Genomic DNA, 17,876 nt, shown 5'->3' with positions numbered 1-17,876 from the left:
AATTTTTGGCATTCCAGTCACCAGTAATTATCAATGTATATATATATATTTTTTTTCTTCCTCCTCAAAAAAATAAAAGATAAAAAGATTACAACCTTGAAAATCTTATGGAGCACAGTTCTACTCTGTATACATAGGGTCACCTTGAGTCAAAATCAACTTCCTGGTAACTGGTAGTTATTTCTAGTGCCTCTCAGCCCGACTCGGAAGCGTCCAGAGTAGCATGATAACCTCACGGTCACCCCAGGTCCCCAGGCTCCACCTCATCTACTCTGGCACTGACTCTATTGAGACAAGAAGGGTGACTGGCAGTACATTGGTGGCAAAGCTCCAGGGAGTGGAGGAGCAGTGTTGGGTTTTGAGAGTGATGTTGTAGTTCTTAGGCTGTGGTCTTTGATGTGATTAGATTTCTGACGCACTCATAAGGAGAGTGCACCTGACTGAGGATCAGTGGGGGAAAGGCACACTCACTCCCAGGATGACCACTGACTTCGACTTGAGTCTGGACAACAGTTCTCTGCTTCAATCCATTCACCAGCTCGACTTCGTGCAGATGAAAGGTAAGTGTTTATGCCCAACAAGTCAGGTAGCAACATTCAAACAGTTTCTGGTACTTGAAGCAGGATAAAGGCTGTGTGCTAAATACAGCAAACCAATGGCAGATGCCATAGGTTGGAAAGTAGACACACACATACCTCGGGTTAGTGTTACAAAAATCTGAAGTGGCTTTTATCTTTTCATATAATGAGAAGACACCCTTGTAGTTGTGTGACCTCTTCCTTGATAGTTAAGTTCAGTGCATCAGAAGTACAGAGCAAGAGACCACTACTAAATGAGGGTAAGTCCAAAAGTATTGCTTCTGGAGATGGGAGGTAAGCATTGTGTTAAGCTCACCCTGTTTCTGTTTGCAAGCCTTTCTCCTATAACAAACCTTTGCTTGTATGGAAAAAACCATATATTGCATCTAGGGTTCCAACTCATACATGCACAGGTTTATGCCAAACAAAATGTGTTTAAACATGTCTCTGTCATCTGTAGCTATCTGCAGACAAGCTCTCAGTAAAATATTTGTCTTAGTATTGTTAGGAGTCCTGGCGTGACACTGTAAGATAATGCACTAGACTGTAAGGTCAGTTTGAACCGCAAGGTTGGCAGTTCAATCCCACCCCAGAAACACTGTACAAGACCACTATGGGTCGGAACCGACTAAACGGCACTCAACCACAACAAAAAGTCTCATGAGGGTACCTTCAAAAACAGACCCAATCAAAACAATGGCTTCTGATGGGATCTGGGCCAGCTAAATTGAAGGCAAAGAGGTCACCTCCTAAGGCAAAGAGGTCACCTCCTAAGGTTATGACACTTGTTTTGGGGGATTTCAAAGGAGTACTATTGATAGATTTTTCTGGAAGAATGCTGGAGGATCCTAGGTACTGATTAGCAAAACATTCTCAGAAAATTGAAAACTGCATTTTTGAGAAAAAAGCTAGGAAAAGTTGTGTCAAGGAATTTTTTTCTATCAAGATAATGCACCTGCTCATTCTTTGATGGTAGCAAGGAGTTTCATCTGAGAATTTTGTTGGGAGACCTTATGCCATGCATCCTACACTCATAATCTTGACCCTTCAGACTTCTTTTTGATCCCCAAACTCAAAGAACATCTCAAAATAACATGATTTGAGTCCCTCAGTGGTGCCAGAACTACCTTTTTGACACAATGTAGGTCAAAGAACACAGAATTCTTCAGAGAAACTGTAAAGAGATAGAAACACCTCTTTCAGAAGTGTATAGACTGGGATGAAGGCTATGTTAAGAAACAACAGCTTTATATTTTGATATTTTTGGTCAATAAAGGTTTGTCTGATTTTGTAGCAATACTCTTTGACTTACCCTTTTATATTAGTAAAATCACATTCTTTTAAGTATAAAACTTTGAAACACAGAAATATTAATATAAATCAAGGGAGTCCACGGTTGTAACTACTTTTTCCACATGGATCGAACTAGTTGAGCAAGTGGTTTGACCATAGATCAAGGCTCTCTTTTATTTTCAATTTTCTTGTTTATTTAATATGTATTGCTTTGGAAGCTGCCTCAACTAGTTTTTAAGTAGTATATGCATTATAAATAAAAATGCTTTTAACAGTAACAAAAATGCTTAGCATTTATTGACCACTTACCAAACTAGACACTCTCATAAGTGTTTTGCATATTAACTCATTTTATTCTCACAAGTCTAGTAGGCAGCTAAGGAAACTGAGGCACAGGAAGACTAGCCACACATCTAAAGAAGGGTGGAGCCACAATTCATACCCAGGGAAAGAATTCAGAACCTAGAGCCACAACTTCTCCTCTGTAGTATGATACTTTGTGCCTTACCAAATGATTTTTTTAAGGAATAACTGAATTTATACCTTAAACTTGTTTTTTGAGACACTAATTTTTTCTTTCTATTTAAAATTGTTTCTTCAACACTTATGTGGTCATCTATGGAATAAAGCCATCTCCAGGGCATAGAGGGGACTCCTGGTATGGCACTGTATGATAAGCACTTGATTGCTAACACCCACCAGCCTCTCCTTGGAAATCCTATACAAGGTCACTATGAGTCAGAGCCAACTCGATAACACAACACCAAGGGTATAGAGGAAAGAGAGGAAGATGAGGCTTTCTGCTCCCATAAAGATTTACAGCCTCACAAACCCTATGCATGGCACATAACCACCAGCAGGGTATAGAGGAGGAGCCCTGGTGATGCCGTAGGGTGCTGTGGGTTAATGCACTGGACTGCAAAGTCGGTGTGAATCACAAGGTCGGTAGTTCAAGCTCACCAGCCGCTCCTTGGAAACCCTATACAGGGCCGCTATGAGTCGGAACTGACTGTACGGCACTTAACAACAACAACAAACTAACCGTAAGATCAGCAGTTCAAACCCACCAGCCACACCACAGGAGAAAGATAAAGCTTTCTGCTCCTGCTGAGATTTACAACCTCAGAAACCCTATATAGGATCACTATGGTTCAGAATTGACTTGACGGCAGTGAGTTTGCAGTTTGAGGATATACAGGAGCAGGAAAGAGTCCCTGGGTGAAACATATAGTTAAGTTCTTAGCTACGAACCAAAGCTGGTTATTTGAATCCACCCAGAGTTGCCTCTGAGGAAAGACCTGGCAATGTGCTTCCATTTCAAATTGTTACTGAAAATTCACCATATGAAGCAAAGTTCTATTCATAAGTATACGCCATCACCATGAGTCAAAATCAACTGATGGCTGCTGGTTTCTGTTTTGTTTTGTTTTGTTTTTGCAGGGTCTAGAACCCCAGGTAAAATCCCCTCAATCAGCTTCTCTCTGATTCCAGTTCTTTCAACGAGGTAAAACCAGGTCATGGCACAAGTAGCACAGAGGAGAAAATATGTCACAAAAAGGACAATATAAGGGCTTTTAGTGGAAGAGGTAAAAGCGAGCCAACCCAATTAGCCTTGGTGATGGGACAGGAGGAGGGGGGCATTAGAGGGTAAACCCCTCAGGGCTTTGACATGCTTTCCTCAGCTCTGAGTCACGTCCATCTGCCCACGCTGGAACCCTGGTCAGTTGGCAGGAGGATAACAATTGTGTTGGAGTGAACAGGCCCTCCATCTGGTATGGGAACTGCTGGCTCATACGCCGAACACATTTCTAAAACATTGTGCTGTCCTTTCAAACACATGGCCATTTAGGACGCACGGAGAAATAAGTATGGACACAGCTGTGTGCTCAGTACATTAAAGTGCACACACACAGCAGAAAATGCCAAATACTCTAAAGCCCAAACACAGAACACCTCACAGAGAAGTTCACTTGGAACACCATCATATCCAGAACAGTTATTTATGAAGTTAATATCACAGGCCATTTGGTGTGGGACTAGATTATACCATTCTCATATTTTTTTTTCACACTTCATCTTAATTTAATTTACTTCTGATTATTACCTCTCTGCAGAGTTTTTTTGTATGCTTTGCTTGGTACTCATTAAGCTTAATTAATTCAGTGAGAACCCAATCCTCTTTAGAATCTGAACAATTTTTATTCTGTCAAATGCCTGAGCAACAAAGAGAAAGGCAAAAGATCAGGACGCAATAGAAGGTGATTGGTTGTAGTTAAGACTTCGCCTCCTGATCCCTTTGATATCTGTCAACACACAAACACAACTACACAACTGTTCCCAACATAATGCTAGTGTTGTTTTTAAGGAATTCTAATTCAGCGAAATAAACTGCACTTTCACAGCTTGTCAGTACAAAAAAGAAACTAGACCCTAAAATCCATGTACAATTGACCAATTGTACATTTAATCAGTGTGTGGATTGGTGCTCAAGTAATCTGGCCATTGAGAGACTGACAATATGTGTGTTTTCTGATGGTGCATAGTACACTACAGTATAAATTTAAAATATGTTGAAATCACTTAAAATATACATTTCAAGTTATGATTTGAAACTAATAACTAAAATATCTGTTCACTTCTTGACTCAAAACTTTAGCAATCATCTGTCTAGTTTTGAAATCTCATCTCACATGCCTAGAGGTATTCTGTTAGGAGCTAAGGGTTTAACTAATGTGATTCTACCATCACTCCCAAGCAATCAAGATCTATCTGGATAATGCTTGTAACTGTCTTCATTCAAGCATCCCTAGATTGGAGTGACATGTTTTCTGGTTGTATTTTGATTAGAAAATCATTTTACTGTCTTTCCAGACTACTGGGAAAGGTATTTGCTCTTTCAGATTTTTCCAGAAAGCATCAGGTTTTCTCTTTTTATTAAAGTAATAAAACCATTTTTATTACTTTAAATTGATATTGCCAATTCTTTCTCAAGTTAAGAAAAAGAAATTTTTTAATTCTCTTCTGTCATAGGCTTTCAGATACCTACTTCTCCCTCAGTGGGAGGTGGGGGGAATGCCCCCGGAATTGTCTCAGTGCACAAAGTATGCAAGATTCATAAGTCATTGTGCTGAAATGAAATGCCAATGTGTTCATTCTAAACCAGTTGAAACAATGACCTAATATTCAGTCAAGCCTTTTTAGCACATAGACCAATGGCTCTTAATCCCCTTAAGTGCCTCTACTGATCTAAGGACACATTTATCTTCATTAACTGACTATGAAAGAAAGGGACCCCAAGTATGTCTCTGGCAAGGACAGTGTGATCAGAACAGATTCCCCTATAAATCATTGATGAAGAGCTCTCAGAGGTTGGCAGTGGTGGAGACAAGCTTGCAGGCTGACTCACATGCAATCTGTTCATGCCTGGATGGCTTGGGTACCTGAGATGCATGTCTTCAAAATAAGCATCATGTTTACCTTTAACAGTGTGTCAGCAGTAGATGTCCAGAAATAGCTTGTGTTCCTCTAAAGTCTAAACTTCCCTCAAATGTCATTTGTAATATTCAGCCATCACAAAAAGAAATGGTGATATACAAATGAATCTTCAGAGAGGAGGACTCAGTATGGCGCTATAGGACAAGCAGCGGACTGCAGGGTTGGTTTAGACCACAAGGTCGGTAGTTCAAACTCACCAGTCACTCCTCAGAAACCCTAATCTGGGTCTCCATGAGTCAGAACTGACTTGGGAGCACTTAACAACAACAAACACAACCACCGTAGCTTTTAAGGTAAAATGTTTCATTAATTATACCAGCAATTCTTAGGAATGTTTGTTGTTGTTGGTGCTGTTGAGTCAATTCTGACCCAGAGCGACCCTATATATGGTTTCTGAGGTGCAGCGTGTGGGTTTGAATGGCCAACTGTGTGGTTTCAGTCCAGTGCTGAATCTTTATCGTTCAGTTATTGGAACCAGAAAGACTGCTCACTTGGAATCAGGCATGGGGATTTAGTTCTAGTACACAGTTACTAAACAGCAAACTAGAGACACAGTATGATGCAGTGCTAAGCACACCAGCCCTGCAGCCTGCCTGCTTGCGATTAAATCCCAGCTTTGCTATTTACTAAGGAAGCCTTTTGGTGCTGTGGGTTATGCATTGGGCTTCTTACCGCAAGGTTAGTGGTTCAAGCCCACCACTCACTCCCAGGGAGGATGACGCTGTCTGCTTCAGTAAACATTTATAGTCTCATTGTAGTGTTGTAGGGTAAGCACTTGCTACCACAAGGCTGGCAGTTCCAACCCACCAGCCGTTCCTTGGAGTCACTATGAGTCGAAATTGACTCAACGGCACTTGACAACATGAGTCAGAATCAAGTTGATGACAGTAGGTGGACTACGTGGAAACTATGAAACTTCTCTGGGTTTCAGAAATAAGCACACAACCTACGAAAGAGGGATAATAATAGTACCTACTTCATCAGGTTGTTACGAAAATTAAATGAGTTAATACATCTAACACTCTCACCACACACTGGCATTCTGCAAGTGTTCAAAAACCTTCACCTGTGATTATTCTGCCCCGGTGAGGAGGGACGGGCGAGCTTGGGTTTGTCAAACATCCTCATGGCACTTCTGTATTCTTGCACAGAGGAGTTCTGGACAGTTGTGAGCATTCACAATCTGAAGGACTAGGGTAAACACTGTGAGGTGTAATTCAAAATGTTGTTGCTAAGTGCTGTTGAGTTGGCTCAGACTCATAATGTCTCTGTGTAGGGTTTCTAAGAAATGGCTGGTTGCTTTAACTTCCGACCATGCAGTTAAATAGTCCAGTGCTTATCCTATGGTACTACACCAGGACTCCATAAGTCAAACTTGTTGTTGTTGTTGTTATGTGCTGTGGAGTCGATTTCGACTCATAGTGACCCTGTACAGGGTTTCCGAGGCTGTAAATCTTTACAGGAGCAGAAAGCCTCATCTTTCTCCCGCAGAACAGCTGGTAGTTTCGAACTGCTGACCTTGCGGTTCGCAGCCCGATTCATAACCACTACACTACCAGAGCTCCTAGAGCGACTTTAAAAAGATAAGATATTTGAAACCTTTAGTCTAAGAAGCCACTATTACAGAAAAATTTTTTTAGCTACAGCAGTGATAAAGGGACTCAATTTGACATCTAGCGTCACCAAACTTCATTAAAGAAATTCTTAAGAATTACTGTCCCTTGTATCTAAGAAAAGAACCCTGGTGGAGCAGTGGTTAAGTGTTTAATTGCTAACCAAAATGCTGGCAGCTTGATCCACCAACTGCTCCACCAGAGAATGCTGTAGCAGTCTGCTTCTCTTAAGATGGACAACCTTAGAAATTCTATGGAGCAATTCTTCATCAAAAATCATCAATAGCAATGGGCTTGTATCAAAGAGAAAACTTTTTAGGCAATACCTGACTTTATAAGCCAAAAACTAGATTTCTGATCAGGTCAAGAGAAACTAATTCTCAAAGGAAAAAACAAAAAAGCCCAGGAATGATCATGCATGAAAGTCTTACGGTCAAATCACTATGGCTACCCTGATGACAAGAATTTCAACAAAATAAAATAGCGTTTCTTGGAATCCTGTCCAGAAACTGTGGCAAGACCTATTTCCATACCACAGAAGGAAAATTCATTTGAAAATACCTTGGGCTTTTGTTGGCCATTTCTTTTATACCTAGTAAAGTGAAATAGGGTAACATAACACCCACCGTAAAATCTATTTTTTGAAAATGTCAGCTTTAGTCTTTGCTAATGAGGCTGTAATTTTATCACATCTGCCTTTTATATGCAGCATTATTTGGGGATAAATAAGGAAAAACAAAAATAATTCTGAACACATTGAGAAACAGATTTGGGCATGTGCAGTGCCCCTGGGTTCCTTTGTTCTTTCTTTTTTTTTCTCGCTCTCTTTTTCCTCTCTTTTTTCCCTTTTTTTGTTTGCTTATTGGTTTAAATCTGGGACTATATTAAAGGCTAAATATTAGTAGACAACCAGACTTTTTTTCTGTCCTTTTGGTCTTTAAAATTTACCCTCTGAAGACTTAAAAGTGAAGTTCTAGTATTTTAATGACACATGACACCATGTACTGCAGCTAATCCTATATAACGTCTATGTCTACATAGAGAAATCTGAGTTTCTTATCAAAGGCTTTGCTTAGTGCAGGAATCATGTGATTCAAGGAGAAACCATCTTATGGTCTTATATTTTAATTTTATAATTGATAAACTTTAGACTTGCCTGAAACATGAACAAAGAGAAAATTAAAGACTGACATGGATGTTAATCAAATTAAAAAGTCTGGGGAGTTGCTTTATGGTGAGCTCTAACTAATAAGGACAGTTAAGAACAACTACCCTAGAAAGACTCATTCCATGTCTCTAGAAGACCTTTGAACAATCTTTTGCTTCAACTTGTCATATTTTACTTCCATAGTTAAGTTACTAAACATTTATTCTTTTTTATAAGGAAAACAAAATTTTAATGACAAAGCAAACCTGCTAATCGCAGCTCCTAGGTCTTGCTCCTTGCATCCAATGTGCAATCTCTTTGCATCCAGTCCTGCAGTTTATTTACTGAACGAGGGAACTGGATCTATTTTCTCTCCCCTAAATCCAGGTTCTGGCCACCCACCCCCCAAGGCTGCAGTAGTCATTGCTCTCCAGAAAGATCCCATCCAAACTCTGTGCCTTTGAAACTTATACATAATTTCTCTTCCTAAACTGATTGAGTTGGCTGGTCATTAACCTTGAATTAATTCTATTTGATTTAGTAGCTCAGACCTTGTTTTATTGTAATGGATAATTGACCTGCTTTTTCTTCACCTTCACATCTCAGTGTTATAGTCACTGTTTTTGTTTTCTAGTATATCCACCCTAGAACGGGTTTCATAAACTGCTGTTAAATCTTCTTGCTCAAGGGTATAATTAGAGAACAGTTCCTAGAGCATATCTGTCCTCCCTCCTCCTGACACAATTAAAATGCCAAAATTAAGTAAGTCTGGAAAAAGACACACAGTTTAGGAACCCGTGTCACACTTGTAGACTCTAGGAAGGATACTGTCCAGGTTCCGCATGCACCAGAAGCTGGCTAGCCACATGTTTATCATTCCAAGATTCAGAAATGTTTGCAGCTCAATAGAAGTGAAGGTTACACTGATTTCTGTTCAGCTTCCTCTCCAGTCCCAGCAACCCCCATCCTACAGCTGGAAGAGTGTTGCACCCACAACAACAGTGCTACACTGTCCTGGAAACAGCCACCCCTGTCCCCGGTGCCCGCTGAAGGATATATTCTGGAGTTGGATGACGGCAGTGGTGGTCAATTTCGGGTAAGTTGAGGGCCTATTACTTGTTAACCAAAAGCAGGGACTATCTCAGAGGATCCACCAGGCTTACCCACCTCTGCTGAGAATGAACCATCATGGCAGTGCCTACATGCCCTTCCAATGAGCCTCGCTTTCTCCTGTGCTATTAAAGAGGGACAAAGGACTAGCTAAATGGAAACTGTTCTACTTTTCTTAAGAGAAAGTGCATTGAAGTCAGATTGCCAACATTCATTACCACCCCCACCACCCCCACCACCAAATAACTGTGAGCTTGCACATTTCTTACCTCTGAGCTTCAGGCCCTCACTTGTAAAATAGAATGACAACAATAACATATATATCATGCACTGTTGTTAAGCTTCAGTTAGATAACCCACATAAACCATTTAGCATGCTGCCTAGAACATTCTGAGCCATATTATTATTACCATGTTGCTGTTAAGTGCTGTTGAGTCAGTTTTGGCTCATAGTGACCCTGTATAGGGTTTCCAAGGAGTGGCTGGTAAGCTTGAACCACCAACCTTGCAGTTCAAACCTTGCAGTCCAGTGCATTGACCCACAGTGCCATACCAGGACTCCTTAATTATCATAGAGCTTCTATTTATCATTGTTTAAACTCCGTCCCTGCATTCTACAGTTTTCCAATATCTTTGATTGACAGCCTCTTCACTGATACAATCTCCTATTATCCTTTCCCTTTTCTAAGAGACTTCTCTAGGAAAAGTTTCCCCAATATGAACGTTCCTTCTGAGACTTTGATCAGAAAGAGCTCATGCCAAGGCAAAGGAGCCCTAACACTGGGAAGCTTGTGATCTGACCTTTTAGTGAGATATAGCCATGGCACCTACAAGTCAATTATCTGTGAGGATGCTTGTCTCCATGTGTCTGCTTCTCTCTTATACATACATGACCTTATTCTCATCCATTCTCTCCCCTTCCCACCATGTTTTCTACCTATACCCCAAGTCTTGCCTGGATTCTATTTCTGGGAACTCTAGTACCTGGGGCTTACCAAGGGAACACCTCTTCTTGGTACCGAAGCCATTTCCTACACTGATAAAGATAGGACTTATGTCCAAAAGAGGACACATCCGTGGCCAAATCTGAAACACTGCTTTTCAAGAACAAAGTCTATCAAGGTCTCCTGTGCAAGACTGTGTTTTGTTTCCTCGGCTAGTTTTAAATATTGAGAGTAGAACCGTATCTTCTAGGATTCTCCTGCCAATTCTCTCTCTCTTTTTTTTTCCAACCACTCCCCTCCTTTTGTTACAAAACATCTACCTTTACATTTCTGACCCTCACAGTCAGTCAGTCCTGATAGCAATTATTCATTGTTATACCACAAGAGTCCTATCCCCATTTCCTTTCATCAGCCCTGCCCAGACAGATTAGAAACCACTCAGTGGAGATTCTACCTTCCCCTGCCCCATCTGGAACTAGACTCCCTTTTGAAAGCTTGTAAACCCATCATTTCTTGCCTTTGTAGCTCCTCCCCCCCCCCAATTTGGGTAGCCAATGTCTAAATTGCCCATCCCTGTCAACCCTGTGTGCCAAGGGGGTGGGAATGACCCTCGCTATACAGATTAGTTCCCTATTTTGAGCTCCTATAGCGTAGTGGTTATGAATCAGGCTGCTAACCTCAAGGTCGGCAGTTCGAAACTACCAGCTATTCCATGGGAGAAAGATGAGGCTTTCTGCTCCCGTAAAGATTTGCAGCCTTGGAAACCCTGTGTAGGGTCACTATGAGTCAGAACCGACTCCATGGTGCTTAATAACAACAGCATCCAATAAGTATAGGTCAAGTTCATCCAATTGTAGCATATTACTCTTTTTTTTTCCCTCTTCTTTCTTCTAGTTGAGTTCTGATCATCCAGCCAATGAAGTCAAGTGGGTACTATCTGCAAGTATGGGTGTTCTTGTGCATTTTCCCTCACTTTATATCAACTGGATGCTTCACTCTCCACCCTAGTCCTCTGTGGCCATGCCACTGTCACTGGGGCCAGGAGTCCCCAGGCCTTTTCATACTGCTGGCCAACCAGGTCTCCACCCGTGTTCACCAGGGTCTATTGAATGAAGTTGGACTTAGCTCACAACTTCATTGCTGTTTTTTCCTTACTTCAATGTGGTCACATGCCTGCTCGTGTATTCCCCTTGAGTCTTAGTTTTGGAAGAGGGTTTTCTCTAAGGGGACCCTACCACTTGCCTTGATGGCTCCCAGGTGAACAGCTTGCTTGCTCTTATAATAGTCAATCAGATTGCTATTAGAGTTTTTGATTTTTCCTTCAGGTCTTTCTTTCAACAAGTATCTTCTGTTCTTCTAGCCACTCCAGGCAGGGTCTACTTGTCCTTTCTAGTGGAAATTTCCCACCTCAGAGGATTCTGGGTGGGGTTCAGGATTCTACCTATGGTCTTCTGCAATGCAAAAGCTCCACAGGGAGCCTCTTTAACTGGGCAAGTTCTAGCTCCCTTTAATGTATTCCAATCAGTTATAGGCTGCAGACAGACTTACACACTTTCTATTGTGATGTTTCTGGCTATTCCTTTCTCTCCTCCTCAAGTATCTATTTTACAATGGTATGCAAGGGAAACCAAGATTCAAAAGACAGCCAAGCATCTTAACATTATTTCCCCTCTTTTACCCATTCAAACCATGCCTCAATCCCTGTATCCTGGAGCCCGGTTGTTCCAAGGTTGTGCATACAGCATTATTTACCTCTGTCCCACTTAGCCCATGCTAACTGTTCTCCCATCAGTCTTGTTTGTCCATTCCCCTCCCCCTTCTTGTGTATTACTCCCTCCACCCCCAGCACCCAAGCTATCCTGTATCTATTCCCTACCCTGTGTTCCATCTTTCTCTCCCTCCCCTTCTCTCATCCTATACACCCTGGTGATCAGCAAATATGTACTTTTTTTTTTTTTTTTTCCCTTTTAGGGTAGGGTAGATTCTTTTTCTTAATATTTTTCAATAATGGCCCTATGCAGAATTTCTCTTTTTGTGACTAATTTCACTCAGTATAATGTCCTCAAGTTTTATCCATGTTATGTGGTGGCTTGCAGTTTCCTTGTTATTCTTCAAGGTAGCATAATATTCCATTGTGTGTTTATACCCAGTTTGTTTGTCCATTCTTCGGTTGATGGGCACTTTGGCTTTCTCCATCTTTTTGCTATTGTAAATAGTACTGCTATGAACATAGGTGTGCACATATCTACTCATGTTATGGCTTGAATTTCTTGTGGGTAAATACCAAGTAGAGAAATTGCTGGGTCATAAGCTATTTCTATTTCCCTCCTTCTGAGGAAGTGTCATATTGCTTTCCAGAGAGGTTGGACCATTTTGTAATCCCACCAACAATGTAGGAGGGTCCCAGTGTCTCCGCATTCTCACCAGCATTTATTGTCCTCTACTTGTTTGATCTTTGCTGTTATTGCTGGTGTGAGATGATATCTCATTGTTGTTTTGATTTGCATCCCTCTGATGGCTAGTTATCATGCACATTTCTTCATGTTTGTTGGCTGCCCGGATCTCCTCCTTGGTGAAGTGTCTGTTCATGTCTGCCAGTTCTCTTTTGAAAGGGAAACCCCACATACAGCTATAGAGACAAAATCAAGTTTCCACCTTTCCAAAAAGGGCTCCTAAGATTCATTTCTTTTATACTCTGTGTGTATACATGTGTGCATATATGTGCACATGTGCAGAGAAAAAAACCCTTCTATTCATTAACTTCTCACCCCTTATTTGGCAGCCTTTTCCAGTCTTATTTTGTTTTTATAACTTTTCTTTTTCCTTTATGTTATTTTTTTTTTCTCCATGAAACAAATTTTCCTTTCCTGATTCTCTAAATAAATCAACAAATTTGCCTCTACTTATACCTATGACTACCTAATGGCAATCTTCCAGGCATCCACCTGCATATGGCCTTCTTCTCTGGCTGTTGAAAAGTTTCATATACTTCCCTGTTTGCATGCCCACCTGGTTGCTGGTGACTCTCCAGTTTTTCCCTCACACACACATTCGTCTCTCATGAGAGTTAGGCCTACATTTCCATCTGTTGGCTAGAAATTTCCACTTGTACACCCTGAAAGTGCCTTAAACTCATCAGGCTTTAAAACTCATAATCTTCTTGTAGAATTTAGTTCTGCATCTTCTCCATTCCAATTGTCCTTTCTCCCAGGTATCTGGCTCAGAAGCTTAGCATCTTCTGGTGCCTCCATTCTTATTGGCCACAATCACATTAAAGAAGTCCTTGAAACCTTCCTAATCAACCCATGGCTCTCTCCATCTGTGTTCCTTATCCCACAGGCCACCATGAGAAGGTATAACCACTCCACAAAGTTCCCACTCAAGAGACTACTTACATTCAGCATCTCTAGGTTGTACCTTGTTTTACCTGGGAGCTTATTAAAAATAAAAAATCTCTGATCCCCCACCAGGAACTTACTGGATCAGACACTGCATTTTTTCACAAGATCTTTGAGTGACTCATTTGCATATTAAAGTTTGTGATGTGCTGAATGAGAGACCAAAATATTCAGATTTTTCTTGTTGCTACAGTAGCAGAAAGGAGCTCTGGTAGCGTAGTGGTTACGAATCGGGCTGCGAACTGCAAGGTCAGCAGTTCGAAACTACCAGCTGTTCTGCGAGAGAAAGATGAGGCTTTCTGCTCCCGTAAAGATTTACAGCCTCAGAAACCCTGTACAGGGTCGCTATGAGTCGGAATCAACTCCACGGCACATAACAACAACAAAAACAGTAGTAGAGAACCTAGGCAACATTAGACACCAATCTTCTTCGCATCCCACCAAAGACTTATTATTTTAAGGCTGTATTTTTAATGTAAATTATTTTTACTCATTACATCAGCATAATTTTGCAAAGTGCCCAGCTGATGAGGGAGGCAAATACCTAGCCTATGTTAAGGATCCATTATACGAAGATTTATTTTTAGCCTTTGAAATCTTATTTTCCTTCCCTTCCCACTGTACTGTAACGAAAGCCTACCTACACTCCTATGAGTTTGGAATGTAGTATTTGTAACAGTTCCTGAAGGCTAGCAATGGACTTATGAACAGCATAGAGTCCACCCTCAATATTCACACACTTTTTACAAACCATACTGATAAAGACTTGAGTAGGTATAATATACTGAACTATATAATAAATATATATTGTTGTTGTTATGTGCCGTGGAGTAGGTTCTGACTCACAGCAACCCTGTATAGGATTTCCAATAACACATATATTTGTATTTATTATATAAGTGCTTAATATAATAAGTGCCTAATTAATAATAGGTCATGGTATAGCACTGTAGGATAAGCACTAGACTGCTAATCGAAAGGTCGGTGGTTCAAGCTCCCCAGCCACTCCTCAGACACCCTACATGGAGTCTCTATGAGTCAGTATCGACTCAATGGCAGTTAACAACAACAATAATGGTAAGCAATATCCTAACCTTAAGGACTCGTTACTTAGTTTTTTGAGCCCTAGTGTCTAATCCAGATGTGGCAGTGTAGGATAACAACAAGGTTGGTGGTTCAAATCCACAAGTTGTTCCTTGGAAACCATATACAAGGGTTACTATGAATTTGCACTGACTCATTGACACTTAATAGCAACAACTGCTGCTAATAGCAAATTTTCATTAAACTGCTAGGTTCTGCAAAATGCAAGGCACTATTCTAACCAAATTGCAGATAAGACCTTATGAAATCCTCATAACAACCTTATGAGATAGGTATTCTCATCCCCATTTTACAAAGAAGGACATGAGGCTAAAAGAGGTAGATCAATTGGTCCAATACCTCACAGGTTTCTAATCCAGATTAGGCAGATGCCAAAACTCTGGCTCCTAAAAATTCAGCACTACTGCTTCCTTTGCCCCTCACAAAGGTTCATTTTTAGTGGTAACCTGTTGTTTGTTGATCCTCAGGAAGTGTATGTTGGAAAGGAGACAATGTGCACTGTGGATGGTCTTCACTTCAATAGCACATACAACGCTCGGGTCAAGGCCTTCAACAAAACAGGAGTCAGCCCATACAGCAAGACGCTGGTCCTCCAAACGTCTGAGGGTAAGACCCTTCAGCAATACCCCTCAGAGCGAGAACTGCGTGGCATCTAAACTGGCTGGCAAGTCCGGAGGTACCCCCACCACTCCCACATTATTGACATGTTCTGTGACTTGCTCTGCAGTCTGGCACAGAGCCGCTGTTCCTCTCCAGCCTTTAGAAACCCCATGGGATGTGGATGTGATCAAACCAAAGAGTCCACATCGGCAGTTCACATGACTTGACCCATCTGCTTCCTTTGATAACACTCTAAATAAACTGCAGTGGAAGAAACTGAAAACGAAGCCCTGAATGTGCCCCCGGTGTGTGAGACAAATAAATCTAGGCTCTAGAGCAGGCTCCCATTCTCCACCCATTCATATCATTTGCCCGTTTTGCCCAGATGATTCTAAATTGCCTTGTAGTACTTGTTGGCTACTGAGGGTGGGACCTAGGTTCTCTCCAATTATGGATTTGTGTGACTGAACATGTTTCAAATGGGTATGGGGTATTAGAGCTGTTCAGAGAGGGCCTGTTGGCCACTCTAGGCTCATCCAGCATGGACCACTTCTATTTCATGCCCAAAGCCCAGGTCGTCAGCACCAGGACTGAGACATCTTGTGGGCACCAAACAGGAAGAGACCGGCAACTCTGCATTACCTCGCCATGTTCATCTTTGCCAGTCCCTCTAGAGATTGTTAGGTTGCCAAGGGCCACTGTACAAGATTAATCTCTAGATAACTTTCACTTCCTGGCTATACTGTAAATATGTTGGTCATCAGAGACAAGTTATCTGTCTTAGAAGAGGGACTTGAATTTGATGGCCAGGTATAACCTCTAAGGCTTTTAACAGTTTTATTTGAAGAGCAACACATGAAATTAAACTGTGAATAGGTATTTGTGGCTGGTGCCAAATATTTTCAGACCTTCCAGGTGTCACCTTAATTACAGATGTCACGCCTTCCCCACTGGCATTCTCCATAACCTCCTTCTGTAGAAATGATGATGTTGATTTTGTTCACATTCAAAATGTTAACTAAAAGAACTAGTGGTATTTTTCCCTACTCACCACACACCTCAGCATGTGCCAACCACCCCTAAAATGGTTCACATGGTTAAAAACAAGCACAATGTAGACTCCCACAGAGAGGTTAGCAGGCCTTTGGCTGTGAAAATGGTGCTTTGAGGAGCAGGTGTAACTCCAAGAGTGATGTTATTCAAAAAGACAGATTTGTGGAATACATGCCCATGTGATCTATTTCCATTTGGGTTACAGTGACACCATAACTACAGCCTCTCCTTCATTATTATCATTGTATCTTCTTCTCTCTGAGCTGATCTACCAGTGTGGGAGATGACTCCTTCCCCAAATGCCATGCTACATGTTAAATTCCTCTGAGTTTCCTAGATCAGTACGGAAGGCCCTTTGATGGCAGTAGCATCAATCCACATGTATGTACAAAGCAGTTTGATTGAAAAGTGAAGTGAATGCCATAAGAGCAGGCAGATACTTTACAGCAATGTTGTTAACATGTGTCATCAGACCTACAGGAAAACTATTTCTATTCATAATAACAGATTCACAGAAATCCCAGTGTTCTGTTAATATCAGTTCTTAGCATAGCAGCTTGAACATTTATGTCTCTCTTTTCATCCTGCAGGAGGATGTAGTCTCTCAGTGTCTTTTAATGTGCGTAAGATTATGGTGTCTAATTTAACAAATTGTAGGATTGAAGCTGCGATCCTTGGTACCACAGTCACAGAACTGGGTGTCATTTTCTAAATGAAACTAATGGAACAAGTCCTCTTCCAACAAAGAAACTGTACTGTAGAAATTCATTTCCTCCATGAATTTTATATATTGTGTACAAATATAAGGTATGTATCTGAATACAAAAAAAAACAAACCTTAACATCGTGTAGATATATCTCTGTTATTGCACAGAAGTGATTTCTCATAATGAAATAAAGTTCACACACATACTTTCTCCATAACTTTGGTTTGTTCTATTGTTTCTCCTTATTCTAATTTATACAGTAAGACAAGATTTAGAACGCAAGAACAATAGATATACAATGGTTAGCTTATTTTTCAATATTTGGTCTGTTACAAGACAATGTTTATAGAACTGAAGAATTATCTTTCTGTGTTATCGAGAAATCAGTGAAGAAACAAATGCTATTAACAGAGTTTTGATACTTTAACTATACTTATCTTGTATTTGTCTGACTTCTGCCATTTTGGGAAAGGTTTGCTTTGGAGATTATGTTTTTATTGTAGCCATTAGCAATGGTGGGATCATTTGTTTTGGCCTTCTACTGTAACACAATCTTTTACTTTCTTCTTAGCAAGAGTTAAAGGGTGACAGAATATTAAATAAACCATTACAATAGGCGGGAACTTCAAAAAATGTTCATGGACAAATGGAATTCAAAGATAATGGAATGTTTCTACTAGCTTTTTGTTCCTCATAGGGTGTTGGAAGTAGAGGCTAGCAAGAAACATTCTGTTACACAGAATGCAGGCAAAACCAACATGACCTAAAGGAGCTGTGAAGGTTTCCCAGAGAAGAGAAAGAGAAATAATTCCAAGGAGAGGGAATAGCTGGGTA

General features: G+C 40.8%; 1 protein-coding gene across 1 annotated transcript in view; it reads left to right on the top strand.

The window, feature by feature from the left end:
* The window catches only part of TRIM9 (tripartite motif containing 9), a 145,749-nt gene that overhangs the window by 108,192 nt on the left and 19,681 nt on the right, over positions 1–17,876 (top strand). Inside the window, exons 5-7 of the mRNA XM_006872349.1 lie at positions 407–560; positions 9,065–9,222; positions 15,150–15,288. Of these exons, the coding sequence (XP_006872411.1) occupies positions 407–560; positions 9,065–9,222; positions 15,150–15,288 (451 nt within the window). The remainder of the gene's footprint in view (positions 1–406; positions 561–9,064; positions 9,223–15,149; positions 15,289–17,876) is intronic.

This window comes from Chrysochloris asiatica, unplaced genomic scaffold (genome assembly GCF_000296735.1).
Source record: "Chrysochloris asiatica unplaced genomic scaffold, ChrAsi1.0 scaffold00194, whole genome shotgun sequence".
Classification (NCBI taxonomy): domain Eukaryota; kingdom Metazoa; phylum Chordata; class Mammalia; order Afrosoricida; family Chrysochloridae; genus Chrysochloris; species Chrysochloris asiatica.
Note: the sequence above shows the minus strand (reverse complement) of the source record. Positions and strands in the feature narration are given on the sequence as shown.